Below are 24,307 nucleotides of genomic sequence, written 5' to 3' on the forward strand. Positions count from 1 at the left end.
CCCTTCTGCTTGTTGTATCTTCCATTTGCCCCATTTTCTATTAGGACTGTGAGCTGGTTTTGCTGAAGTTCATGTTTTTTATTCAGTGGTACTCCATAGCGATGGTCGTACTGCTCGACCTCGTATGCGTCTTTCGGTTGAGTGTTCTGCAGCAGCCGTTGTCTGTGGCCACCGTGGTGTGGTTTGACAGGGCCTCCGATAGCCCACAGGGGGCGATGCTGCTCGCCGTATTTCTTCTCTACTTGGCTCTGCCGAAGATACTTGTTGCCTACGAGCCTCTCAATCGCTGGACGCTGCTACTCGCGGCGATTGGGGAGACTTTTCGTCTGGCACTTTTCTCCGCGCTGTTTACTGACTTTGACGGAGCGACGCAGCTGAACACCGTGGTGCTCACATTCCTTTTCTACAACGCATACATTTACTGGTGGAACTGGAGAGCCATGCACAAGATGTTCTCGCGCTAGTCAAGGCGGTTTTGTTTGAAACTGCGGAGGAATTGCATTGAGTGCGGCGTGCTTGTCTCTTTTGATCGGCTTGGCTTGTGTTTTCTTTCTCCCCCCCCTTTTTTTTTTTGCGCGGGAGGGAGGGAGAATCTCCCCTCCGCCGTCTTCTCTCAATTTGCATTGCTTGTGCGCATGCAGGTTTGGCGCGGGGGCCCTTTTTTATTCCTTTTTGTTGTGTCTCTCTACTGCCGCTCTTCTTGCTGCTTCATTCCGCCTCACACGACGAATAACAGAGGTGGAACACGAAAAAAAGCAGACAAGCAAAAAACAAAACAAAAAGCGAAAACAATAAAAGAAGTGTGAATCATGTTCACTCGTTTGAGCCGCACTTGCATCCCAAAGGGCGTGAGCGTTCAGCGCCGTTTCTTCAACATCCACGAGTACCAGTCGAAGGCCATTCTGAAGGAAGGCGGCTGCAAGACAGAGTTTGGCATCCCGTGCCGTACCCTCGAGGAGGTGGAGGCCGCTCTGGGGAAGATCAAGACGGAAAAGAAGGTCGTCAAGTCGCAGATCCTCGCCGGTGGCCGTGGCATGGGCACATTTGAAGATGGCTTTAAGGGCGGCGTACATGTCTGCAAGAACGCCGCGGAGGCCCTTGATTGTGCCAAGAAGATGCTGAACAAAACGCTTGTGACGAAGCAGACGGGACCCAAGGGACAGAGGGTGAATTTGCTTTACGTCACTGAGGCTGTGACGGGTATCAAGCGTGAGCTCTACCTTGCACTTCTGCTTGACCGCAAGACAGCCTCGCCAATGTTTATTGGAAGCGCCGAGGGTGGTATGGGCATCGAGGAGCTTGCGCAGAAGTGCCCCGAGAAGATCAAGCGGATGCGCATTAATGTTCAGGAAGGCATCAGCCATGACAACTGCGTGGCCTTTGCAAAGGAGCTCGGTTTCAGTGGTCGCGCTGCTGAAAACGCAGCGGAGCAGGTGAAGGCGCTCTACAACGTTGGCAAGTCGAAGGACTGCACGCAGGTGGAGATCAACCCACTTGTGGAACTGGAGAACGGCGATGTCATGTGCATTGATGCGAAGCTTTCTTTTGACGACAACGCTGAGTTCCGCCAGAAGGACATCTTCAGCCTTGCGGACGACACGCAGATTGACCCCAAGGAGGTGCTTGCCAAGAAATATGACCTCAACTACATTGCCCTGGATGGCAACGTCGGCTGCCTTGTAAATGGTGCTGGTCTCGCAATGGCGACAATGGACCTCATCTCCATGAACGGCGGAAGGCCCGCGAACTTTCTTGACGTTGGCGGCAGCGCCACGAAGGAGCAGATCGTGGCCGCCTTCCAGATCATTACAGGCGATGAAAAGGTCAAGGGCATTCTTGTGAACATCTTTGGTGGCATCATGCGTTGCGACATTATCGCGGAGGGTATTGTGGCGGCCTCACGCGAACTGAAGGGCCGCAACATCCCTGTTGTTGTGCGTCTCAGCGGCAGCAAAGAGGAGGAGGGCAAACGCATTCTACAGGAGAGCGGCCTCCCGCTCCACCCCGCCCGCAACTTCGAGGAGGCAGCCAAGCTCGCCTGCAAACTCGCGGCGGAGTCAGCGTAAATTTCCGGGCCCAACGGGGAGCTGCGTGTAATATGTAATCACAAGAAGAACGGGGAAGGGTCCGGCTCGAGCCAGAAGGGGCCCGTTCCTCCCCCTCCACCAGTGACACGAGGAAAGGCATTAAGGGGCGAAGGGAATAACAGATCCACATGAAACAAACAAATTCCCCGAGAGAAGATAATAAAAATGAAAATTTAAAAGAAAACTATCAAATAAATGAAATTGCAGCAACATCAACGAAAAAAAAAAAAAAAAATGCGAAATAACAGGCATAATATAAAGAAGGACGAGAGAGAAGGGAAAAGGGCGGACAAATGTTAATCCTGAGGACTAAAGGGGAGGAGAGAGGCGTCAAACAGATGAACAGGAACAACACAAGAGCACAAAAGTAAGAAATACACCACCGCAGTGAATTGACTGCACGGGGATTTACTTCAGTTTTTTTTTTTTTCTTCTTCAGTTCTTTTCCCTGCTTGCTCCTGATTGCGCCTTTGCTGAAGGCACACACCTCTTTTGATTACTGCTGAGTAAACTTTTTCTTTGCGTGTGTGTGTGTGTGTGTGTATGTGGGCGGGTGCAATGTGGCTTGTAGTAAATAATGGGAGAGAAGGAGAGATAGAGCGAGAGGGATGGAAGGAGGCAATTCGTGCGATCTACTTCTCTGTACACATGTGTATGCACGTAACCCGCATGCACATATATATATATATCAGGGGAGGGCTGTGGTGTCCTCAAGCATGCGGTACATAGTCACCCACGCAAGAGCGTAGGCAGATGTGCATATTTATGTGCATTTCCATTTTTTTTTTCGTTTATCATTGTTCCTTATGCCCCATGAACGGAAGCCCACACGAGAAGGGGAGGAAAACAAGGAGGACAGAAGTAAAAAAAGAAAAAAAAGAGCGGCAGAAGGATCAAAAAAACAACAACAACAACACAAAAACAAAACAAGAGAAATAATAAATGTGATTCCTTTAAGTGGTTCGGATACGAATATATATATAAACTTTCCGGTGGTTTGTTGTGCGGGCCTGCCTGCACAGGAACATATACTGTGACATTCCTTTGCTCACCGACGCCGACACGCACGCACGGATCCCTTCTACCGGCGTGTTAAGCGATGCAGCGTGTGGGGCGTCATGACTTTTTTTTTTTTTTCTGATTTTTACTTTTTTCTCCCATTTTTTTTTTTCTTGCTTTTGCGGTTTGGTGTTCCCACCGGACTCCTATGCCGGCTGAATCATTGACCACAAATCATTCATGCCTGCGGAGGAGGGCAGCTGGTGGGTCGTGGAAGGAAGAGGACACACACACACACACAAAAAAAAAAAGACGTGGTGCGACTCATGACAGTTGAGGAGATTTCCTTCGCTCTTCGGGCGGATGTGGCCGCCCTGAGGTTTCTTCTTGTGGGTTTGCAGGGTTCTGCTAGTGATGCGTGCCATGTGTTTGACAACATGGAGAGACGTCTCAGAAGCAGCAAAATTGCTCTTTTTTCCGCCCATGAGACAGTTCCTCTTCTGGAATGTGTTCTATCAAATGAAGAGAGTGGGCTACTGCGCGTTTTGAACGATTATTGTGAGAAGATGCGGTTTTCCGGAACGGACGCGCGGGATGCGAGAGTGCTAAAAAGGGCGATGTCTTTTCTCAATCTTTTTTTTGAGTCCTTTCAGGAGAGCGTCACTATTCCGCAGGTGGAGGAGATACACAGCACCGTGTGGCACACATTTATGCTGTTGCATCGTTTGAGCAAACACGTGGAGGTACAAGCGGAGTGCTTGGGCGTTGTGAGTGCTCTGCTGAGAAGCTGCGGCCAGCGTCTCTCCCCCGCACGGTTGGATGTAGCCAAAGTGGTGGAAGTCTGCGTGTTAATTCTGGAAAGGAAGATTACCTCAGGGCTGCGGCTTAGGAGCAACGCGATGCGGCTCCTTGGTTGCATGTGCGGGGTGTACACCACGTTGATGTCGCCCCACGCTATGCGTATTCTCCATGCGATGGTGAGTGTCGGCCAGCATCTTCTTGCGAGTGATGAGGTGGAGCAGGTGATCGGTGAGGGGCTTCTGCTTGCATTTTCTGACTACAGTGGTGGATTTTCGCTCGTGTTCAACGGACCCGATCGCGACACTCTTATGCTCATGTACCATCTAATCAAGAAGGCCATATTGCTTGCGGGCACCTGTCAAAACTACCGCTTCTGCAAGGCGGCACTTGCGCTACTTGGAAAGAGGGCGGATTTTCTGAAAGAATGCTTCATGAATGATATGCAAGATTGTTTCACGGCACTTAGACATCTCTGGAGCCACAGAAACGTTGAGGTGCGGCGAGCGACGCATGCTGCGACCGCAGGTTTTTTTCGGGCACTGGCGCTCTCTTGGAGCGGTGATAACCAGAGGCATGATCTTGCTCCACGGCTGCGATACATGCTTCATGCCTTGGAGGCAACAATGCGGGACAAACAAGGAAGACATAGAGACCTCTCATTTGCCATCATGGCTTTTGGATACATGGCAAGGCCGCTGGTAAGCTGTTTTGGAGTGGACTATCTTGCAATTACTTTTCGTGAAATGGTGAAAAGGTGTGAGGTACTGTTTACCCTAACGAGCGGGCCTGTTGAAGACGTGGTGCGATTGTTGCCGTACTTTCTTAGCGCCTTGGCTTCGATGTTGTTGGAGCTGCCGCCTATGGGATCGGAGCTGCCGCAGCTTCTGAATTTCACTCTCCACACGACACTTTTTCTTTATCCACGGGGGATGTGCAGCGAAAATATTCGATCCACGTTTGGATCCGCGTTATTGAAACTTCTTACGGCTATTCGTTATTGCCACGGGGTGGAGTTCGGCGTCGTCCTCGTGGCGCGGTGGTTGCTCGCGCTGGCGTGTGTTCCCTTTTCTCGTTGGGATCCTAAAAAGGGCCTACCCACCGCGGTGGAAGACGTCACCATGCAGAAAAGTTACATTCTACTCTGGGAATCGTTGCAGTCACACAGTCATAGCGTGCTGGACTGGGGGTCACCATGGAATCTATCCATTTCAGACGCCATGCTGGATTCACTGCGGATGGCGCTGCGTCGCGAGTTGGTGTCGGCGGAGCTGGAAATGTTGCGGCAGTTTGATGTTTCGCTGCTGAGCACGGAGGAGGAGGAGGCGAGGGATGGGGGCGATACGGATTTCCACTGGCCTGTCGTTGATGAATTGGGGGAGATGCAGCTTTGCAGCATGGAAGACCGCAATGTCTTTCTCCGCTTTACTTCTTTTTTTATCGGTTCCCTTGACGCGACCTTCAGTGAGGCGATTGGCTTGGAGGAGGTGGCAGCAGTTCTTGTTGAGTCGCTGGTGTCATTTGCCACGCGACACACCCACATCGCTGGCGGCTACACATGTCTTCACGAGTTACTACAAGCGGGATGGCGGGCAGGTCTTTCATTGAGTCACGCGTGGATTTTTCTGCGTTCGTTTAGCAGGACGTGTCTCCATTGTCTAACGATCTACACAGACGGGCTGCAACTTCAGTCTGCCCTCTGCATGATCAGCATGAACCACTTTGGCCTGCTGGAAACCGCGCAGCTATTGTACCCAATAGAAGTCGTGATTCGTCACGCAGACGACACGGCAGCCGTGGCAGACGCACTGGAGGTGCTCGACTGTTGTCTTGAGAAGGATCGTGCGCTCGTTATGCCGCCATTCTGCGCTCTTTTGAGCCAGCTCACCGTGTTCAATCCTGCGTTTGGCCAACTGCACTCTCTGCTGGTGCGGCACGGCGCCCAGCTGGGAGACGGTGTGCGGCGTGGCGTTAAAGACGAGGTGTTGGAGTGCCGCCATGGCACCACTCCGGCGTTGCCGTGCCTGCGCCGGCACATGGACGGCGCGCAAATTCCGCTGCCAATGGGAAGTACGACGCTGTTTTTGCCGTTGGGCTCGCTCCTTCCACGTGCCACGATGCTTTCATTTCAGGAAAAGGATTGTCAGTTGCGCCTTGCAGCCTGCGAACTACTGCGCGCCGCGGTGGGCTGGTGTATAGAGCATAACGTAGATGACTTGTACGGTGAGCTTTTTGACACCGTTATCGTGCTAGCCGGAGCATCAGCAGCCGGCTCGGGCATCCAGGTGATGTTTGGAGCTCTGTTGCATCAGTGTGCCCGGTGTTTTGCCCTGCGCGGTGGTCGTGGAGCAAAAGTGATGGAGAACGCCATCTTTCGGGGCACTGCGGTACCGCATAATGCGTCGATACGGCGTGTCTCTATTGAGGCGCTTGCAGAGTACGTTCAATGGAGTCTAAAATACGAATTGCGGCTGCAGCTCCTGCAAGAGGATGGCGCACAAGAAAGCCAATTGAAAAGTGTCCTACTTTGGGTTTGTCTGACACTCCGAGGACCTTCTGCTTGGCAGCGCCTTGGGGCTGCTGGCGTGCTGGATCGTCTCTTGCATTTGCTGCGTTGCGAGCGGGCGGCTTTGCCATTTGTTGTTCCATTTACTCGAGCGCTGTTGGCAGCTCTGGCTTCCATGCGCATGAATGAGTGGGATGGGGGGGATGAAAGAGAAGGAGATGGAGGAGGGAGGGCCGCAGTAAGCCTTGCGGGGAATTTGTGTCGTTGCGTCAGGCGTCTTGAGGTATATGTTGTGACTAATTACGAGCTGCTTGTGGACATGTGGCAGGACCGAAATGTTGCGGAGGAAAACGAGGCAGTTCTTCGTGATATTCTACTGCACGCATACCGCGAGGGTCGTCACTCCACCAGTGGGGCCGCATTGCTGCGGTTGTTTGCTGCCATCTGTCGCTGCATGCCGGGCTACACGGAGGGCGACGTTGGGCCGCGACGATGGCTGTTGACACATCTCTCTGTCCTGCGTGATTTCGATTTACGGGAAACAATTCCCGGGCGGCGTCTCGAATGCGGCCTTCAGATGCATTATATGCTCATGTCAAATGCACTGTTTCCGTCCACGCTGAAGCGGGCGCGAACAGAGGACGCCTCGTTGGATGAGGAGTCAACGTACTTCCGTCGTGTGCTTGAGGAACTGGATCGTTATGTCGCCGAGAGTGCTGCCGGCTGCAGTGACAGTGTGTGCATCTCTGCTCGTGTTCTTTTCATTGCGCGGCATCTGGTGCGAGTGCTAAGCGGCGAAGTGGGCACAGTGGCAAGCAAGTTGTTGTTGTTGAATCGGTCACTGCCGCAATTTGCGGCGCGTCTGCTGCTTGCGCCCACATCGCTTGGCATAACACCAGGGCCCTATTACGAGGTGCAACGACTCTGTGGACGGGAACTTGTTGCAGCACTTTCTGTGTCATTGCGGTCTGATGAGGGCCGTTTCCGCGAATTGGTTGACTGCCTTCGCGAACATGTTCCAGCGACGCTTTGGCTAACGCCGCAGCCAAATTTGTTGGAGTTTTTTCTGTCGGATCCACATACGGCAGTGCACACTCTGCGTTGTCTTGCCGTTCTTGTGGATTTGGGGCTGTGGGCGGAGGTGCTTCTGTTGCCGTCGTTATCGCATGTCATCCAGCGGCGTCTTCTAGAGGGTCTTTTGGAGGCCGTGCGTGATGAGTGCGTTGTCAACAGTCAATGGGGCACCATTTTCTGCCACATGCTGCTACTTCTACTGCTGTCACCACTACCACCACCGTCTCTTGACGATGCCAAGGCGAGAAAGGGTGGTGAGAATGTTACCAATGTGCCAAAGGGATTTGGGCTGCGTGAGGTCCTCAGTGCAGTTCAGCGGGACGAGGAGAGATTTGTCGATAGGAAGACATCCCCTGTTTTTCTCGCAGCCATATTGCGTGGGGACTGGCGGGACGCTGGCAAGAACGGCGCGACGCTCCGGTATCTCTTGACAGAACTTTTCCAGGTGTGCGGGGAACTTTTGCAACGAAGTGGCGAGTCATCACTTCAGAGTGCCCCCTTTGTGGCCCTCCGCGGTTTGTTGCATGACGTCCACCAAGGGCCCAAGCCGGCAGCAGAGACGTGGGCGCTGGCAATGAAGAGGGGTGTTGATGCTCTTATGCATATTGGGCGTGGAGGCTCTCCGGCAGTGTTGGCATTCTTTCTTGAAGTGCATCGTTGCTGCTTGCGAGTGGGTGGCAACCATTTTCTTGCGTGCCACGAATATGACATTCTTGTTGATATCAGCGCGGCGGTGGACGGCGAGCGTTGGACCATGCGTCCACACGCATTGCTCACGAGTCGCGTGGCGGTGCATCTGTTTGTTCAAGGCGTAGATGTCCTTTGCGATGCGGTCGCTGCCGCCAGCGCGGGGAATGAGCGGCCAACGCAGCCATATGCTACACTCGTAGAGCAGCTGATGCGTCGTGCTATTAACGACGAGTTGCCGCTTGACTGGAGAGAAGTGGATGACGGAAGTATAAACGGCATTCACTACGCGTTTGTGGTAAGAGCCCTTATCCGCATAGTCAGATGCACCGCTGCGTTGGATTCGGCTCTGTTGCTTTCTTTGGTTCCACTGCTTCATCAAACCGACATGCCGCAGTACACCGCACTTGTCACGGCGGTCTCATCGGTTTTGCAGAAGCTCCCGTCGGAGGCTCTCGTGGAGTTGTGCCACAAGTCCCGGGAGTTGCAGCAGCAATGCGGTCTTCCATGGGCGGTGTGGTGGGGTCTGACGCATCGTCTTCTCCTGCCAAGTCTACGCCGTCTGCTGCCGGCGGTGCGTGACAAATTCTTTCTGCAGCATGTTGTGGGACTCGTGGAGGAGGCGAGCGCACCACCATCTGGGGCGGCAACGCTGCAAAGAAAAACACGGGCACTGATCATGCTGGAGGCTGTGTTTGATATGACGGCAGCATCAGTTCTTCGAGGCCCTATAAATGCCGCTTTCACAGGGAAGAAAGATGGTAGCAGCGGCAAAGAGCTCATCATTGCGCTCATTAAAGCATGCTGTGCGGCGCGTGTTTTTGTGCCTCCCGCTACTTTTTCTCCTGAGGCGTTTCATGATGCTCTCAATTACCGGCAGTCGGCTCATCGCTGCCTCGTGGCCGTTCTCGTTGCTACGCAGGAGCAAGAGAAGGTGTTTACGCGGCTTCTGCTCAACTCTCCAGGCGGTGGGGTATGGAACCAAATTGTGGATACATCCTTCAAACATTTTTTTTACGTGGAAACGAATTTCCCACATATGACGGAGTGTACGGCGAAAGAGTGCAGTGACTGGGAGGTGCGTAAATGTGTCGCGACATTTCAGAGACTTGCCGAGAGCAACACAGGGATCTTGAGACAAGGAACAGAGGGTGAAATGCAATGCGTTTATGCCGTTGAAAATGCGGTTGATCACACTTTTCTTACCGCGAACTTGCCATGGCTTAGTCATGCCCTTGTCATGCATGACGAGGGTGACGATAAACCTCACAATCGAAAGAGGGAGGAGAAGGAGAATGGGGCTCCCAGAGTGAAATTGGACGGTGTATGGATTAGTACTTGCTTTGGTGCACTCCTCCGCGTCACGGATTTTCTCTTGTCTAGGTTTGCTGTGAACCCCGCTGACGGATGGGTAAAGGAGATCATTGGCCTCTTCTCATCCACAGCCATACACGTCAATGTGAGGTTGGTGTTGGCTCGCCTCATTCAGATGCGAGCTTCGTCCTTCACGCCAGCTGCCAATGCACTCCGTGACTCGTTGGTGTCACTTGTATGCGAGGAGGAAATGGGGGAAGGTGGGGTTCATTACGTGGCCCGTGACCTGTTGGAACTGCTGTTCCATTGGGGCGAGACGGGGGCTATGAACTTCACGACCGAGGCAGCACGCAAGTTGATGGTGTTTCTTTTCCGCGGCGCATCACATCCCAGTGAGGATGTGATGCAACACAACTTGGACCTCGTACGTCGTCTAGTTTCTCTCTTAAAGCCGTTATCCCCTGTGTGCGACAGGGACCTTCTGCATGTGCTTCGAGGGCAATTGCTAGAATTCAGTTTTGGCATTCGAATGTGCGGCCTCCTTATTGACAATGGGGTGTTGTTGTCTTCTGTGGCACCAGCATCCCTGGTGGACCTGTATCACTCGCTGGTGTCGTGCTTCAACAGGAACAAAAATATCGCCAAAGTTGAAGTGGAAGAATTGCTTGTGGTTGCAGATGTGGTTGGAAAGGAGCTGCGCGGATTGAGAGAATTTGCTGAGACGGACGTTTTGCTGCTGCGAGACACGGTGAGAAGTGCGTTGCTATGTCTCTGGTCCCGCAGTCCCGGGGTGGCGCTGAGGGTGTTGTGTGCAATTGTGCAGCATGACTCTGGTGTCGTCGAAGACATTCCACTCTCTACACTTCTTGCGAACTTTATGAGTCGTGATGCGACGGAGCAGCTGGCTGCCCTTCACGTGATTAAATGCACTCTTTCACGGGCTGCAGAGGCGTATGCGACGCTGCACGATATTTTCTCCGGCCACCTTTTCACTCTTAGTGCTCCGGTGCGTGTTGCTCTGTACTACCTGCTTGTGGAGCTCTTTCCCCTGCTCACCGCCGCGGAGAAGGAGAGTTTCATGAATGCCTTTTTGTCGCCGGACGCCATGCAAATAATGTGTGGGAGCGAAGACACGAATCTGGCTTTTTTTAAACTCGCTGTACGTGTGTACGAGGTGGCCCCGTCGTCCTTTTTGCTGGCGAGGGTGGCTGAGGGGCTGAAGGAGCCACTGCCGTCGGTACGGTTCATGTTGCTTGAGTTTCTTGATGCTCACGTGCTCCCGCGGGACTCTTACTTGTCCCGCCTGGCGGCTTTAAAGGAGGCCATAACTCCGCAAACGGTGGGGCATGATGTGTGGTTGAAAAACGCCGCCGTTTTGACGCTTTCACTGTGCCATACTGCGGGCGCGGCGTGCCCTGCCACGGGGAACTTGATTGCCTCGCCCCCGTCCTTTGCTTTTCTCGGGCCGTGTTTCTTGAACGATCCACTCAAAAGGCACGGTGTGTCACATGAACTGTGTCCGCGTGCTTCGCGCGGGGGCTTGCCCGGGGCTCATTCTGAGTCTGAGGATTTATTTCTTCAAAGGCATCGAGAGGAGGGGGCTGAGAAGCCGGAGGCTTCAATCACACGTGCTTTACCTGCTTGCAGCGAGGCCGAATTCGTGGGATTTCAGGTTCCGTCGGAGTCATTTGTTGCCCCACTTCAATTGCTGTGTATGCATGACACGGAGACAGCGCGGTGTTTTTTGGGGCACATTGAGGGGAGCGTGGCCGTTTGAACAAGCAAGACCCTCCCCACCGCCTGCTTACAAAAAACCGGCATGGACTGAAGGGTGGGCAAGCCGTCATTTTGTCATTATTATTATTATTATTATTTTTAAGTTATTATTTGAGGTGGGAAAGGTCTCCTGTATCTTAGGGGTTGCGTGTGATGTTCTTGTGCCTGCGTTTTTTGTTACTATTAACAAAATTTTTTTTTTTTTTTTTTTTTACTGGAGCTTTCACGCCGCCGGATTGTCAGTTCGTGGCTGACTTTAGCGAGAGGAAGAAGGGGATAAAACAGGAGTGGGTAGGACGGAGGTGCTTCTCCGCGCGTGCTCTGAGTCAGTTGGAGAGATGAACATCAACGAGAAGATAAGTTCCGTGCTGGGGTACGTGCGGGACAGCGTAAATCCGTACACACGCCTTGTGCACTCGGCCATGAACACTGACAAGCGTTCTGTGCCGTTTTACCAGATGGAGGAGGTGCGGGAGGCGAGTTTTCAGTCGGACCACGCCTGCGAGATGATTATGAAGGCCCTTGCGCCGAGTCTCGACGAGAGCTCGTCTATCGTTTTGAGCAAAGCCCTCTCCATCTTCCGCGTGCTGTTCGTCGAGGGCGCCAACGGCATCCGCATTCGAATGGCGAGGGTGAGAGGCAGTCTGTCTCGCATTGCGAACCTTCAGGATGTGGGCAGGGGCACGCTGGAGGCGTCCAACAGGGATCTTGCCCGTGCCTTTCTCGAGGCGATGGACGGGAACAGCGATGCCCTCGTGTCGTTTCCAACAGTGCAGATGAGCGGGGCGAGGGAGGAAGAGTACACGTCGCCGCAGTCATACAAAAGCGAGTTTCAGACAATGCATGAGAAGGAGCGGCGGATGTACCGAAGACAGTGCGAGGAGGAAAAAAGGCAATCGGCTGTCATTGTGAGGGGGCGTATCTACGGCACCTTTGACGGCAGTCTGTCGCCTGAAAAACTTGCCGAGCAGGTCGTCGCGAGTCCGAAGAAGAGGTTTGCGCAGACAGAGCTGGATTCCTTTGTGTCCGCGGCTATTGCCACCGAAAGGGTGACGGAGGTGTGCGCCGCACTCGATCAGCACCTGCAGGGTGCTCGACAGACGCTGCAGAACAGGTACAAGGTTCTCCTTGTGGTGGAGGCGCTTGTCAGCAGTGGCGTGAAGGAGGCGCAGGATTATTATCGAGAGAACAACGTGGGCATTTGTCGTCATTTGACCATGAATAGCGTAGAAAACCCTGTCAAGGCGGAGGCGGCTCAAAGCACTGCGCGTCGCATTACGCAGGCATTGCAGGCACCGTTGTTGTCATCTGCACCCGCACCAACAGTGCCCCCACGACACGTTATTGCCCCACAGCAGCCCACCGTCTCGCAACTGGACGATCTATTTTCTGGTGTGTCGGTGCAGAAGAAACCGGCGGCAACCTCTTCCTCTCACGTTCCTTCGTTGCAAGACATATCTGCCGATGCGGTTATTGAGGATATATTTGGCCCCGCGCCACGTCTTCAGTCCGCGCCGCTTCCGCCCACAGCGACGCCTACCGGTAACGGCACCTTCACGCCCAAACCGTCTTTACCGCAATTGCTTGACCAGAATCATAAACAAGTAGAAAAACAGCAGCAGGAGCAGAGCACTTTGTCGTTTATTTCGCAGAACTTTCCTCCGTCTGGTGGGAATTTTATTAGCGCAGCGCAGCAGTCGACCCCTGATTTTCTAGGCAGCTTCCAAGGGACCTCTACAGCGGCAGGGGAGCTTGCGTCCCAAGCAAATTCTTTTGGAACTTCCAGCGAGCAACGCGTCGGCGACGCACGAAGCGACGCCGATAAGCTGCGGCTTATGCAACAGATACAGGCACAGATGGAGATGACTCGTCGGATGTTGGAGCAACAGCAGTCTGCTCTTCTTGCACTGCAAGCGGAATTTCAGAAAAAGTGATGCGTTTTTGGCGGTACTGCGTAATATTTTGTTAGGCATTTCTCTTTTATTTATTTTTCTGTGGAGTATGCGTGTGTCAGTAGTTGATTGGTGGGTCTCCGCCGATTTTTCTTTTTTTTTCTTCTGCTTCAGCATCCAGTCTCTCTCTTTTTCTTTCCGTGTCTTTCCGGCGTGTTAGGACGGCGCCTTATTTGTTCGATTTCATTCTTTATTTTTTTTTTTTGCTCCATTTTATTTTTCTCCGTGTCTGTTTCTTCCTTCCTCCATGCCTTTTTCTCTCGCAGGTTCCGTTTCGGAAAGAAATAATGGCCACGCTGTATATAGATGGATCCGTGGTGTGGCTGGGGCTGATGCTCCTTGTCTACTGGAACCTTTTTAGGGTTTACTCGGACCTCTCAGTAACACTTCTGTGGAATCTTATGATTGGCGCCGTAAAATATGTTGTGAGGCGCGTATTTCGTGTAATTGAGTGGGTCTCTGGTGTCAACGTGCAGGGCACGGGCGAATTGGCATCCAATTCTCTTGACAACGCGATGGATGCCCGTCTTTTATGGCCGGTGCCCGCACTTGTTGTTCTCGGCTGTTTAGCCGGAACGAAGGCGACTACCGCGTGGTGCGACGCGTTTCTTCTCGTTCTTGTCATCATGTGCTGGTCGTCGCGGGTGGAGTGGCAGACCGCAGCGTGGCCAGACCGGGAGTGCTGGCGCTTCCGTGCCTTTACTCTTGTCTCGGGATGCCTCGCGCTCCTTTCCGCGGCGCTTCAGTGGTCGTTTTTTGCCACAAGCCCGCGGCCGCGCGACCCCGCAAATGAGACGGTATACTACACGCTCATTCTCTGGTCGGCGACGCTGTCGATTCAAATTCTTCAGGCCCTCATATTTATTGGACTACATTTCCTGTACTCGGTGACAGCACTGGGGAGGCGTCAGGGTGGTTTTGACCCGATTGAAAAGACAGGCCTTTTTGTGCGATGCGTGGGTTCAGCCGCCTCTTTCTTAGCGGCACTTAATTACTGCTCGGATGGGGCCACGACGTTCATGAAGCTGGCAGTGGTTACGCATTTCTGCTTTATGATGAATGAGGTGCTTATATTGCACCGCTCTAACAATCTCCTGCGGTCTTTCCCGGAAGTGAGCCTCTCGGGATATTGCGTTATCTGCCTGGAGCCCATTAAACCACGTGAAAGGGCGCGCAAGCTGCATTGCGGACACATCTTCCACAGCCGCTGTCTGTATCGGTGGCTGATGCGGTCTGATCAATGCCCGACCTGCCGCCAGCCCACAGACCCCATGCGGGATTACATGGTAACGTCCATTGACTTAGCAATGGACCACCGCCATGGAAGGGGAAGACGGATACAGAACATGCAGGATATCGGGGTACAGACGACATTTGAAATTGAATACGTTTCACGACCCTCAACGTTTCACGGCTCGATGCGCCCGCTGTTGCGTTCCACCAACCCGACACTGGAGACGATGCCGCTTTACAGTGTTAGCAATAGCAGCGCGCGGGCAACCGGTGGGCGATCGACAGTATCGGAGAAGCCGGAACGGCCGCCATCAACACCACCACAGCCGCATGGGAAGGTTCAGTTTGTCGAGGCGATTGCTCCATGTGCGGGGCCGCCCTCGGCAGCGACAGAGTTGGATGAGTTTGCCGACAATCCCATAGTGTGGGTCACGGGAAGAAATTCCAAGCGGAAACGAAGGGTAGCTGCCGCAGAGGAAAAGGCAAAGGCGTCTGCCACGGTCGTTGAGGACAGCGGGGACGATGACGAGGATGGTACAGCAATGGACACCGTGCCGCACAAGAGGGTGAAACTGGAGGAAACCGAACGTGGGAGTGTTGGATAAGGACTTCAGGAACCCTTTTCCCTTTTTTTTTTTTTCTGCAGACCCTTTTTTTTTTTTTTTTTTTTACGGTTTCTGCGTTTGCCAATCAGAAAAGAACATTTTATGGGGAGGGACATATATGCGCATTATATATATTAGGTTTTTTGAAAAGTGTTGGGTTATGCCTTTGCATGCCGCCACACGTTTTTTTTTTTTTTTAAGTAAATGATGGTGATCCAATATTTTTGACTTTTGTACTCGGCGGCGGGCTACGTGCGTTGCGGCTTTTTTATTTTTATTTTTGCTTCTTTTTTTTTTTTTTTTTTTACTTTGTTTTTCCCCTCACAATTTTTGTGTACATGTCGTATTTACATGCGAACAGGGTCTTAGGCTTTGTGTGATATTGAGCCGCCACATTAATGTTGAGGCATTCGAAACAGGAGCAACAGATGTGCCGCAAAATGCCCGGGGCCTCCTTTGGCTATGTTTGCGACCAGCACGATGGCCGCTGCGTGATTTGTGACCTGCAGTTTGATGAGGTGCTCCCGTCCATGCGGGAGGTGCACGTATGCGACGATTGCGGCTTTGGAAAGGAAGGCGAGGAGCGTTGTATCATGTGCAACTCCGGGAAAACGACAGAAGTGGCGTACTATTGCCATTACTGCGTCGCACTGGAGAAGGACCGTGACGGCTGTCCGCGGGTCTTGAACCAGAGCAGACATCAACGCATGGCAACATTACGCACACGGTGATTGTGAAATGGTCCCGGTGAGGCGTCCTTTTTGTTCCCGCTGTCTTTTTTCTGCAAGCGTGTTGTGTGCCCTGTGGCAGTGATGGGGATGTGTTTTTGAGATTTATGAGTGCGACGTCTTCCTCTTTTCTTTTCCCTTTTTTATTCTTCTTTCTATTCTTTACTTTTGCATACAACTCGGAAACACACGAAGATTGCTCGTTATGCGTCGTTGGCAGTATTGTTTAGTGTCTATTGCGTGTAATTCCTTCGTTCGCGCCATAACGACAACGCGTGGGCTCCTCGGGCTGGAGCAGCTGCAGGATGTGCCGACATCTACTAGCAGGCGGCCCCGTGGCATGCATCGCGGCCCCGGCAAACGGCAGACGACCGAGAAGGAGGCGGAACGCTACCGCTTCATCAAGCGGTGGGACTTGCAAATGCGGGAGGGATGGGACGAGCTCGAGGCGTTCAAAGGGCTGCCAAAACCGAAACAGCAGTTTGGCAACGAGGCGGCAGAAATCGTTTGGCCCTACGCGGTCCTGCTGGAGAGGGTTGTGAAGGTGCACCCCTTCACCAAGTCCATCTACGTTTACTACGGTCAGCGGCAGAGCACCCCACTGGGGAAATTGGCAGCGGAAACGGCAAAGAGATTTGCGCGTGAGTTCCTCATCCCCATCACATTCCACAACTCGCAGGTGTATGTGGAGACGGAGATGCTGCTAGAGTACAACGAAACACCGTGGGTGGTGGTGCACGCCCTCGATGGCGGCCAACGCATCCTGCCGGTCCATCCAGCAGCAGAGGATACGCCCATTGACGCGGGCGTCACTCAGTTGCTTCGTGAAGTAGTGAAAACATGCGAGGCGCTCGCCGCTGCCGTGGCGAACCCAAAGGAGGTGACGCGCATGCTTAACGAGCGGCCGCTGCAAAATCAGTACGTGCGCGTCAACTACCAGTGGTTTGGCGACACGCCGGATGAGCGTTGCAGCCATTTGGTGAGATGGGACTTTGATCCGGCAGAGGTGGAGCCGATTATGCGACAACGCACCCGCCACGTGCTGAATTGGTTAAATTACGACGGAAACTTGCCGAACCACAACTCTGTTCGTGTCAACGTGTTCAGGGAGAAGACACGACTGCGCAGCCCGCAGACGACAAGTGGTCCGAAAACGTTCTTCAACTCTGTCGGTTCCCGCGCCAACGCCCGTTCCTCGCGATTTGGTGGTCAGTCGGCCGTGGGGAAGTGATTGCACAGGAGTCTGTTTTTGAGATTGGCGGGTTGGGTGTGGAAGGGGGAAACGGACGTAGGAAGAAGGACCAGACGAGAGAGAAAGTGTGTGTGTTTGTGTGTGAGTGAGTTTGTTTGCCTTCTTTTGGTCGTGTCTTCCGTTCCTGCGGCGCCGTATGATGATGATTATGCATGGAGTCCATTCGCAATTCCTGCAGCCGCCGCTGTCGGTGGTGTGGGCGGGAGGGTGGCCCCACTTTGTCAATTTTTTCTTGCTTCTTCATATGCCGTTTTGCCTCGCTTTCTTTCTTGCTCTCTATTTTTTTCCTTGTGTGTGGGAGCAGAGGCTCTGCCGGAGGAGCCGAAGGAAAGAAAAGGAGGGGAAACAAGATAAAAAAAAAAAGGACGGGGAGTAATGGAGGAGTTTGGCGCCTCACCGCCCGACGCGGATTTGGATATCGCTTCACGCGACTACGCTCGGCGGGTAAAAGGCCTGCGCAATGATGCGTACCGACAGGCTGTTGCCGAGATTGCTGGGGAAATTTACGGGGCGGTGTACATGCGGGCATACCGCGACGCGCTGGAGATGCACAGGGGTGATTGGGGCGGTACCGCATCGTCAAGTCCGAGTGGGTGCGCATGATGTCGTTGGATGCTTTTTGAAAATTTGTTCCTCTTTCACTCCCTGTTTGGATTAGCTGGTCTCTTCATCCCTCTCTTTCTCCCTCTTATTCGGGGAAGGGGTGAGGCGACGTTTGATCGCCGGTTTATTTTTTTTCTTTATCCTTTTTTTTTTTTCTGTTAAGTGTTCCTCTTCTTCGACTTCCATTTGCCTCGGAGGAGGGGGCGGGGCGGGTGGCATGGCGCAGGTGGAAGTGTCCGCCATTGACTACCTGCTGCACGAGGGCACGATGCTCTACAAATTTCAGGTCCGCTTCGGTCGGGACATGGCGTGGGTGGTGAGCAAGTCCTACGACAACTTCGCGGAACTGCACTCGCTGCTCGAGAAACACTACACCGCCGTCCACCTGCCGCAATTGGCCGGGATGGCGCGGCCGTGGGCAGGCAAAAACGCCGCAACGGCAGCGGTGCGGCTTCAAAAACTGGAGATGTACCTCAATGAGATGCTTGCGGCCGCGCCTTTTTGGTCTCCCCGCCTGTACAATTTGACACTGCCGGACCCTGACGGCGGAACGCGGCGCGTCCACGTCAACAAGTTTTTGGGTGCCTTTCTGGAGTTGCTGGAACACACGACAAACAACACACCGCAAAAGCCGTCTCCGCCGCCGCCGCCGCCGGGTGTGGTGGCTGATGCCAATGAAACGGACACCCGCTTCGAAACACCTCCACAAGCGGGACCAGCGAAAAGAAATACTGAGGCCAGAGAAAATATTGCGGTGGTGACGCCCTTTTCTTCTTCCGTGTTCGTTCCGCTCACTGGCGCAACGCGGGCCTCCTCCACGCCCAGTCAGGTGGCTATTAAGGACGCTACCCCGCCCACATCAGTATCATCAGTATCCATGGCCTCAGAGCTGCCTCCAGCGTCGTCTTTGCCCTCCGCTTCTTTGCCCACCGTGGAGGTCAAGCTGCATTCGATCAGGAGGAGGAGTCCTTGCGAAGACTCCAGGGAATTGGTCTTGGCTGCTGCGGCCTCCACCATCACGTCAGAGTTGGTGCTCACTGTGAAGGACTTTAGTATTCTTGAGAGGGATCACATTGAGTACTTCCTCCACGTATCTATTTGCGGCCATCACTGGGTAGTATCAAAACGTTATAGGCAGTTTCACGATCTACGCAATAAACTTGTACAGGTTTACGGGCCCGCTACGGTCCCATTGCTTCCCCAAAGCCGAGTGCCTGCGTGGCGCAAGCTCACCGTGGAGATGGGTGAGGCGCGAAAGTTGGGTCTTAATCAGTTCTTGCAGAATGTCGTGATGAACGTGGACTCCTGGGAGCCACGGGGACTTTTAGCGAACTTTGAACTTTCACGCCCGACAGTCAGAGGGGAGCGGACGCATTTTACGGTGTATATCAATCAGATTCTTTTCGAATTTCTTGGCTTCTCGACGCAAATTGACGCGTTGAGCGGGGAGGCCGCTGCGAAGGCCGTTGTGGAGCACCGTGCGATGCTCCCAGAGCCCATCAAGATGGCTTATGACAAGCGATCCCTGCAAGAGAAGCGGCTTCGGATGCGTGAATGCATTGACAGTAATGCGCAACGCCTTCGCTGTATCCGCGATGACGAGTTGCAGGTGCTGTTGGACCAAATGGCACTTCTTCAGGATGACCGCGACATTATGCGCATGTTCAAGAGGCTTCTTCTCACAGGCGAGGTTGATGCCGATATCCAGTCATCCTTTGCGGACGCCATTCCCGATGATACCGTGGGGGAACGTGAAAAGGATGAGAGCATTGCGACGGTCGATGCCTATAGCGCCGTCGTGGGCGTGACAGCGCTGCAGGTAGCAAAGATAACAGAACGGTTGTTTTTTAATGATAGCAAGATAGAGGCCATTCGTCTCTTCGCATGTGTTCTTGTCGATGCAGATGACCTCCAGGACGTGTTTGACACCTTGTGGTTTGGCTGGGAGGAGGCCCGGGAGGCGGTGGAGCAGGCTTTGTCGAGGCGCTGACGTCGGTTTTTTGATTCTCTTTTTCCTACTTCCAATGTGTGTCTCTTTCTCTTTCATGCACACATGGAAATTATTGGCAGTGCCGAATCGGTTGATGGTTTGACGTGCTTCTTTTCTTTCTTTATATATATATATATATATATATTATATATATATATATAATATATATATTTTGTTATTTGCACAGACAATTTGTAACATGACATCCACCGCGAATGATGAGGCTGCGACTCTGTGGGTGCAGCACGCTGTGGAGTGTCTTCACAAGAACGACACTGGCTGCGATGACGGTGGCGAGGTACGGTATGCCGACCTTCTGGACTTTATGCAGAGTGCCCCGCCGCCTCCCAACTCTTTGCACGCCATGTGGGAGCAATGTGTCTGGAGACTGCAGGATGAGCCGGAAGCTTTGTACTTGCTGCGCTGTTTGGCCAACAGCTCACGTGGTGGTGTCTACAGTGACGCATCCTTCCTACTTGACGCACGCGCATCTCTGCCCTTCCCATGCGTGTCACAAGAAGATGCTGGTGGGGCTGAAGCGGGGAACGGACTTCAACGGCTCGTTGCACGCATTGTCGCGCTTCGACTTGTACCGAGCACCACAGATATCATTCAGCTGGGTTGGAGTGTGTCTTTGGCAGGGCCGGAAACAACTCCTGCCGCATCTTCTTCACTGAGACCGATGTATTGCACCCGTACACATGTTGTCATACAGCTTGCATCTGGAAGGCACCTTTCTGCGTGGGCGTACGGTGGCGTTGGATTACGGCTCCGTGTTGGGACCGTTTTCTGCGCTCTATTGTACCCGAGTCGCACGGAGAATCAGGAAATGGCCTATGTTATTCACAATGTCTCCGAAATCACTGCTGCAGATGACAGCGTGGGGTCATTGGCGTGGTCACGCAGCATCCGAAGAGACAATTTTGCTTCGTACCCTTCAATGCCTGGACAATTTTCTTTTGAACAACTTGTCGAGTCGTTTTCGCCAGAGATGGCGGGACAGAAATTGTGCAAGTCACTGCTCTTACTTGTGGTGGTGCACACAATGTATCGAGCTGTAAGGTGCCGCGCGCGGCGGCCTCTTCATGCTTTGCTTTTGGGAGCCCCAAGGTCCGGCAAGTCCGCCTTGTTACGTGCGTTTTTGCACCTTCTTGGCCCACACGCCACATTGGTCGGGGCACACGTTGTCCACGGACAGCAACGTTCTGCGGCCATATCTCAGGCCATCACCGCGACGTACCCGCATGTGCGTCAGCAGCTTCTCTTGGGTGGTGCGGTGTCGACATTTGACGCCCTTGTCGTTGATGAGGTTTCCAGCCGCGGTTGTGCGAATCTTGTGGAGGGATTTATAACGGGTGTGTGCCCCATCTTCAGTGGTGGCGGTGGCGGCGGAGTGTCGGCGACGATGATTCGCAGTCATGTGATACCCACTCATGTACAGGTCACGGCTGCCGCAAACGACGACCTTCTTGCAGCCGCCGCCCTTATCCCAAAATTCTCCGTGGTGGCACGCACCACTGCTCAACTCTCCCTCCACAATGCCGCTTCTATTGGTGAGGGGGTTATTGCCGCCTCTGTCGCAAGCTCGCAGTCATTGTCCAGAACTCCTTCCCGCTCCGCATCGCTCTGTGAGTCAAGTCCGGGACGATTGGACTCCGGTGTTTTTTGTGCTGGCCCACTTTGCGAGGAACTTCTGCGTGCTGCTGTGGAGGAGGCGCCACCAGCGTCCGTTTTGGAAAGGATGATTCCTGCTGAGGCCTTTACAAGTTTTTATCTGAGTCGCCTGCGTGAGCACTGGCATGGTACCAAAGCCCTTGGTACGACGACCGTCACAAACAGCACTCCACCGCTGGCGTTGGTGCTGTCGGTATTGTGGGAGTTAAACTTGGCACGGCTGGTCCTTGAGCACGGATGCTGTCACGGCGAGAGGGCCACTGGTTGGAGCGAGTTGCTTGCGGAGGAGGTTTGGCAATGCTACACGCACCATCTGTGGGCTTTGGACACGGCCGCTGTGGCCACTGCAAGAGAGCGCATTAAAAAACAAGCCATTCCTTGCGGTGCCGATTTTTCTGCCGTAAGGAGTGGTAAAAAGAGGAAGATCAGTAAGAAGGCCGCGTGCGTGGCGCTGCTGCGGATGATGGCGCACGAGCAGCGTGAAAGCGGCGCTGATTCGGTGTCTGAGGCGAGCACCAGGGCCTTTTTCCAACAGCTTGGCGGAGAGGCGATGACTGGTCAGTCTTTTTCTGACGTGATACAGCAGCTTCTAGACGCTGCAATGATTATACAGAGGTTGAGCGCCTACGCTGTTGTTGCTGAGGCGTGACTTTTGCCATCTATCCTTTTTTTTTTTTTTTTTTTAGGTGGGGATTTGTGTGGGGTAATTTTCTGCGTGTGCGTGTGTAGGCGTTTGTACATGAGCCACTTTGCTCATTAGAGGAGGGATATGTCATTGCCTCGCTGTTTACTGACTTTCTTTCTTTTTCTCTTTCTTTTGGGGGGTTTTCCAGCTTTTTTATTGGCGTACAGTGAACAAGAGATGCCAATTCAGGGTGTGTGTGAAAGCGAAGGCCTTCGGCAGCCGTCGCCAGTACAATCCGAAGAACCCTTGCTGGGAAGGGGCATGTCCAGTGTTCAGTTCCTTGGGAGGCAGAAGGAGAGTACGTCGAAACTGGCGCTGACATTCAAGGACATCACATACACGTTGCCAAAGTGCAGTGGGAGGAGTGAAATTCTATGCGGCATCTCTGGCTACGTGCGGAGTGGCGAGATGCTGGCCATTTTGGGGCCGTCGGGTGCTGGTAAGTCCACCCTGCTAGACATCCTCGCGAAGCGCACGGTTAGCGGTGAGGTGGGCGGGGAGGTTTTGCTCAACGGCAGAGCCATCAAAGACGCCGCCTTTCGTCGCATCACTGCGTATGTGCAGCAGGTGGACGTCATGCAGTGTTTTCTAACGGTGCGGGAAACCATATCTTATGCGGCGCAGCTGCGCACGCCCCCTTCTTTCAAGAGGCGGGAGGTCCGTGCCCGCGTAGAGGAAGTCATGCGTCAGCTTGGTATTGATGGGATTCAGAACAAGAAAATTGGCTCGGATTTGGTGCGCGGGATCAGCGGGGGCGAAAAGAAACGGTGCGCCATCGCCATTGAGTTGGTGGCTTCCCCCTCTTTGATTTTTCTCGACGAGCCAACCACCGGCCTCGATGCGTTCACCGCGCTGCATCTGATGAAAATCTTCAAGGAACTCACATCGCTCGGTACCGCCGTCGTTTTTTCCATCCACCAGCCACGCAGCAGCTGTTTTGCCCTTTTTGACCGGCTGTTATTGTTGAATGGCTACGGCGAAGAGGTTTACTTTGGACCTGCGGGTGAAGCCATGTCGTTTTTTGCCCAAATTGGCGTTGTACCGTCGGCACCCGAAAACCCGGCAGATTTTCTACTTGACAGCATCTCGGTGCCGCCAGAGGAAGAGCTGCTGGCATGTGGGGATGAGGCGCGGCTATGCCACGTCGCATGCGGGCAGAGCGCCCCCAACATCGCGGCGGCGTTCCGAGACAGGCTGCTTGAGGGGATCGAACGGGAAATTGACGCCATCGATGACACATTCATGCAAATAGGCTCAGAAACATCGATGGCAAAGGATGTCTCGCCATATTTCCGCAGCGTGTGGACTCAGATCCGTGTGGTGTCTATGCGAGGGGTTATCAACAAAATCCGTGATCCCATGGCCGTTATTGTCACGTTTGCCGCGTCGATATTCTTTGCTCTTCTTACCGGCAGCGTTTATTTTCGTCTGGGGCTTGACCAGCCGTCGATTCGGAACCGCATGGGTGTTTTGTTTTTTATCGTGATGAACACCTCCCTCCACAGCGTAAGTGTCCTCAATTTGCTCATGGAGGACCGTCCTCTGCTGCTCCGGGAGCACCGCAACGGGATGTACCGCCCCGTGGCGTTCTTCATTGGGAAGATTGTGCAGGATTTACCCATTAAAATGGTGTCGAACTTTGTTTTCGACACCATTGCTTATTTTATGGTCGGACTTCAACCCCGCGTTGACAAGTTTCTTTTGTTCTGTCTTATATGCTTCATCATCATGCTGAACGGCTACACCTTCTGTCTACTTGTGTCGACCGTGTCGAAAAACATACAGGTTGCGAATATTTTGGCACCGCTCGTTGTTGTGGTGTATCTTTTGCCCTCGGGCGGTGTGCTGATGAGTGTTGAAGCCATCCCGCTGTTTTGGAAATGGATCAAGTACATTTCTTTTGTGCGCTACGGCCTCACAACACTGGTGATTAACGAGTTTGACGGACTGAAGTTTAACTGCAGCCCGGACGACGTGATTTGCGTGCGTGATGGAAAACTGTACGCCGAGATGCAGGGCTTCTATACAAAGGATTTTTGGCGCTTCATTGGGGCTGCCGCGGGAAGCGTGGGTGTTTATTTACTATTGGCCTACATCGGCCTTGTGCTTGTGCGAACGCGGGGGAGTGGGTAGAGAAGACGTGTATATGTGTGTGTGTGTGGGAAGAGGGGTAAGCGACAGCAACAATGCACGACTTTGATTTCTGCTTGCGGCTTCTTTACGGCTCCACTGCTTTTTTTTTTTTTTTTTTTGGAAAGGAATGTTCGTGGGATGGCCGGCTGGCCAAATGAACATATATCTATCTATCTATCTATCTATCTATCTATCTATATGTATATGCGGG

At 53.2% G+C, this 24,307-nt stretch overlaps 10 protein-coding genes across 10 annotated transcripts, besides 18 other annotated features; all 10 read left to right on the plus strand.

The window, feature by feature from the left end:
- Positions 1-2,160: a sequence feature (heterozygous, Esmeraldo-like haplotype).
- Tc00.1047053507681.10 (uncharacterized protein) lies at positions 72-464 on the plus strand (the record flags this gene model as incomplete). The annotated part of the gene is made up of 1 exon (XM_813488.1): positions 72-464. The coding sequence occupies one exon, from the start codon at positions 72-74 to the stop codon at positions 462-464; it is 393 nt and encodes a 130-aa protein (XP_818581.1).
- On the plus strand, positions 810-2,066 carry Tc00.1047053507681.20 (succinyl-CoA ligase [GDP-forming] beta-chain, putative; the record flags this gene model as incomplete). Its single annotated transcript, XM_813490.1, has 1 exon — positions 810-2,066. One exon carries the CDS (start codon positions 810-812, stop codon positions 2,064-2,066), a length of 1,257 nt encoding a protein of 418 aa, XP_818583.1.
- Positions 2,161-2,794: a sequence feature (haploid, non-Esmeraldo-like haplotype).
- Positions 2,608-2,635: a microsatellite.
- Positions 2,795-5,044: a sequence feature (areas merged during assembly that could not be assigned to a particular haplotype. This can correspond to areas where the two haplotypes were merged or to regions with more than two copies in the genome that were merged during assembly.).
- Positions 2,931-3,030: a sequence feature (A-rich).
- Positions 3,211-3,261: a sequence feature (T-rich).
- Positions 3,413-11,242, plus strand: Tc00.1047053507681.30 (uncharacterized protein; the record flags this gene model as incomplete). Its single annotated transcript, XM_813492.1, has 1 exon — positions 3,413-11,242. One exon carries the CDS (start codon positions 3,413-3,415, stop codon positions 11,240-11,242), a length of 7,830 nt encoding a protein of 2,609 aa, XP_818585.1.
- Positions 5,045-5,072: a sequence feature (areas merged during assembly that could not be assigned to a particular haplotype. This can correspond to areas where the two haplotypes were merged or to regions with more than two copies in the genome that were merged during assembly.).
- Positions 5,073-15,310: a sequence feature (areas merged during assembly that could not be assigned to a particular haplotype. This can correspond to areas where the two haplotypes were merged or to regions with more than two copies in the genome that were merged during assembly.).
- Positions 11,314-11,353: a microsatellite.
- Positions 11,434-11,454: a microsatellite.
- Tc00.1047053507681.40 (uncharacterized protein) lies at positions 11,580-13,175 on the plus strand (the record flags this gene model as incomplete). The annotated part of the gene is made up of 1 exon (XM_813494.1): positions 11,580-13,175. The coding sequence occupies one exon, from the start codon at positions 11,580-11,582 to the stop codon at positions 13,173-13,175; it is 1,596 nt and encodes a 531-aa protein (XP_818587.1).
- Positions 13,481-15,031, plus strand: Tc00.1047053507681.50 (uncharacterized protein; the record flags this gene model as incomplete). Its single annotated transcript, XM_813496.1, has 1 exon — positions 13,481-15,031. One exon carries the CDS (start codon positions 13,481-13,483, stop codon positions 15,029-15,031), a length of 1,551 nt encoding a protein of 516 aa, XP_818589.1.
- Positions 15,077-15,096: a microsatellite.
- Positions 15,296-15,348: a sequence feature (T-rich).
- Positions 15,311-15,429: a sequence feature (areas merged during assembly that could not be assigned to a particular haplotype. This can correspond to areas where the two haplotypes were merged or to regions with more than two copies in the genome that were merged during assembly.).
- Tc00.1047053507681.60 (uncharacterized protein) lies at positions 15,430-15,762 on the plus strand (the record flags this gene model as incomplete). Its single annotated transcript, XM_813498.1, has 1 exon — positions 15,430-15,762. One exon carries the CDS (start codon positions 15,430-15,432, stop codon positions 15,760-15,762), a length of 333 nt encoding a protein of 110 aa, XP_818591.1.
- Positions 15,430-23,975: a sequence feature (areas merged during assembly that could not be assigned to a particular haplotype. This can correspond to areas where the two haplotypes were merged or to regions with more than two copies in the genome that were merged during assembly.).
- Positions 15,885-15,929: a sequence feature (T-rich).
- Positions 15,965-16,990, plus strand: Tc00.1047053507681.70 (uncharacterized protein; the record flags this gene model as incomplete). The annotated part of the gene is made up of 1 exon (XM_813500.1): positions 15,965-16,990. One exon carries the CDS (start codon positions 15,965-15,967, stop codon positions 16,988-16,990), a length of 1,026 nt encoding a protein of 341 aa, XP_818593.1.
- Positions 17,832-19,604, plus strand: Tc00.1047053507681.80 (uncharacterized protein; the record flags this gene model as incomplete). The annotated part of the gene is made up of 1 exon (XM_813502.1): positions 17,832-19,604. The coding sequence occupies one exon, from the start codon at positions 17,832-17,834 to the stop codon at positions 19,602-19,604; it is 1,773 nt and encodes a 590-aa protein (XP_818595.1).
- Positions 19,727-19,775: a microsatellite.
- Positions 19,804-21,927, plus strand: Tc00.1047053507681.90 (uncharacterized protein; the record flags this gene model as incomplete). The annotated part of the gene is made up of 1 exon (XM_813504.1): positions 19,804-21,927. One exon carries the CDS (start codon positions 19,804-19,806, stop codon positions 21,925-21,927), a length of 2,124 nt encoding a protein of 707 aa, XP_818597.1.
- Tc00.1047053507681.100 (ATP-binding cassette protein, putative) lies at positions 22,048-24,096 on the plus strand (the record flags this gene model as incomplete). The annotated part of the gene is made up of 1 exon (XM_813506.1): positions 22,048-24,096. The coding sequence occupies one exon, from the start codon at positions 22,048-22,050 to the stop codon at positions 24,094-24,096; it is 2,049 nt and encodes a 682-aa protein (XP_818599.1).
- Positions 23,976-24,307: part of a sequence feature (areas merged during assembly that could not be assigned to a particular haplotype. This can correspond to areas where the two haplotypes were merged or to regions with more than two copies in the genome that were merged during assembly.) that runs on past the window's edge.
- Positions 24,260-24,294: a microsatellite.

This window comes from Trypanosoma cruzi (genome assembly GCF_000209065.1).
Source record: "Trypanosoma cruzi strain CL Brener chromosome Unknown tcruzi_1047053507681, whole genome shotgun sequence".
In the NCBI taxonomy this organism is placed as follows: Eukaryota; Euglenozoa; class Kinetoplastea; order Trypanosomatida; family Trypanosomatidae; genus Trypanosoma; species Trypanosoma cruzi.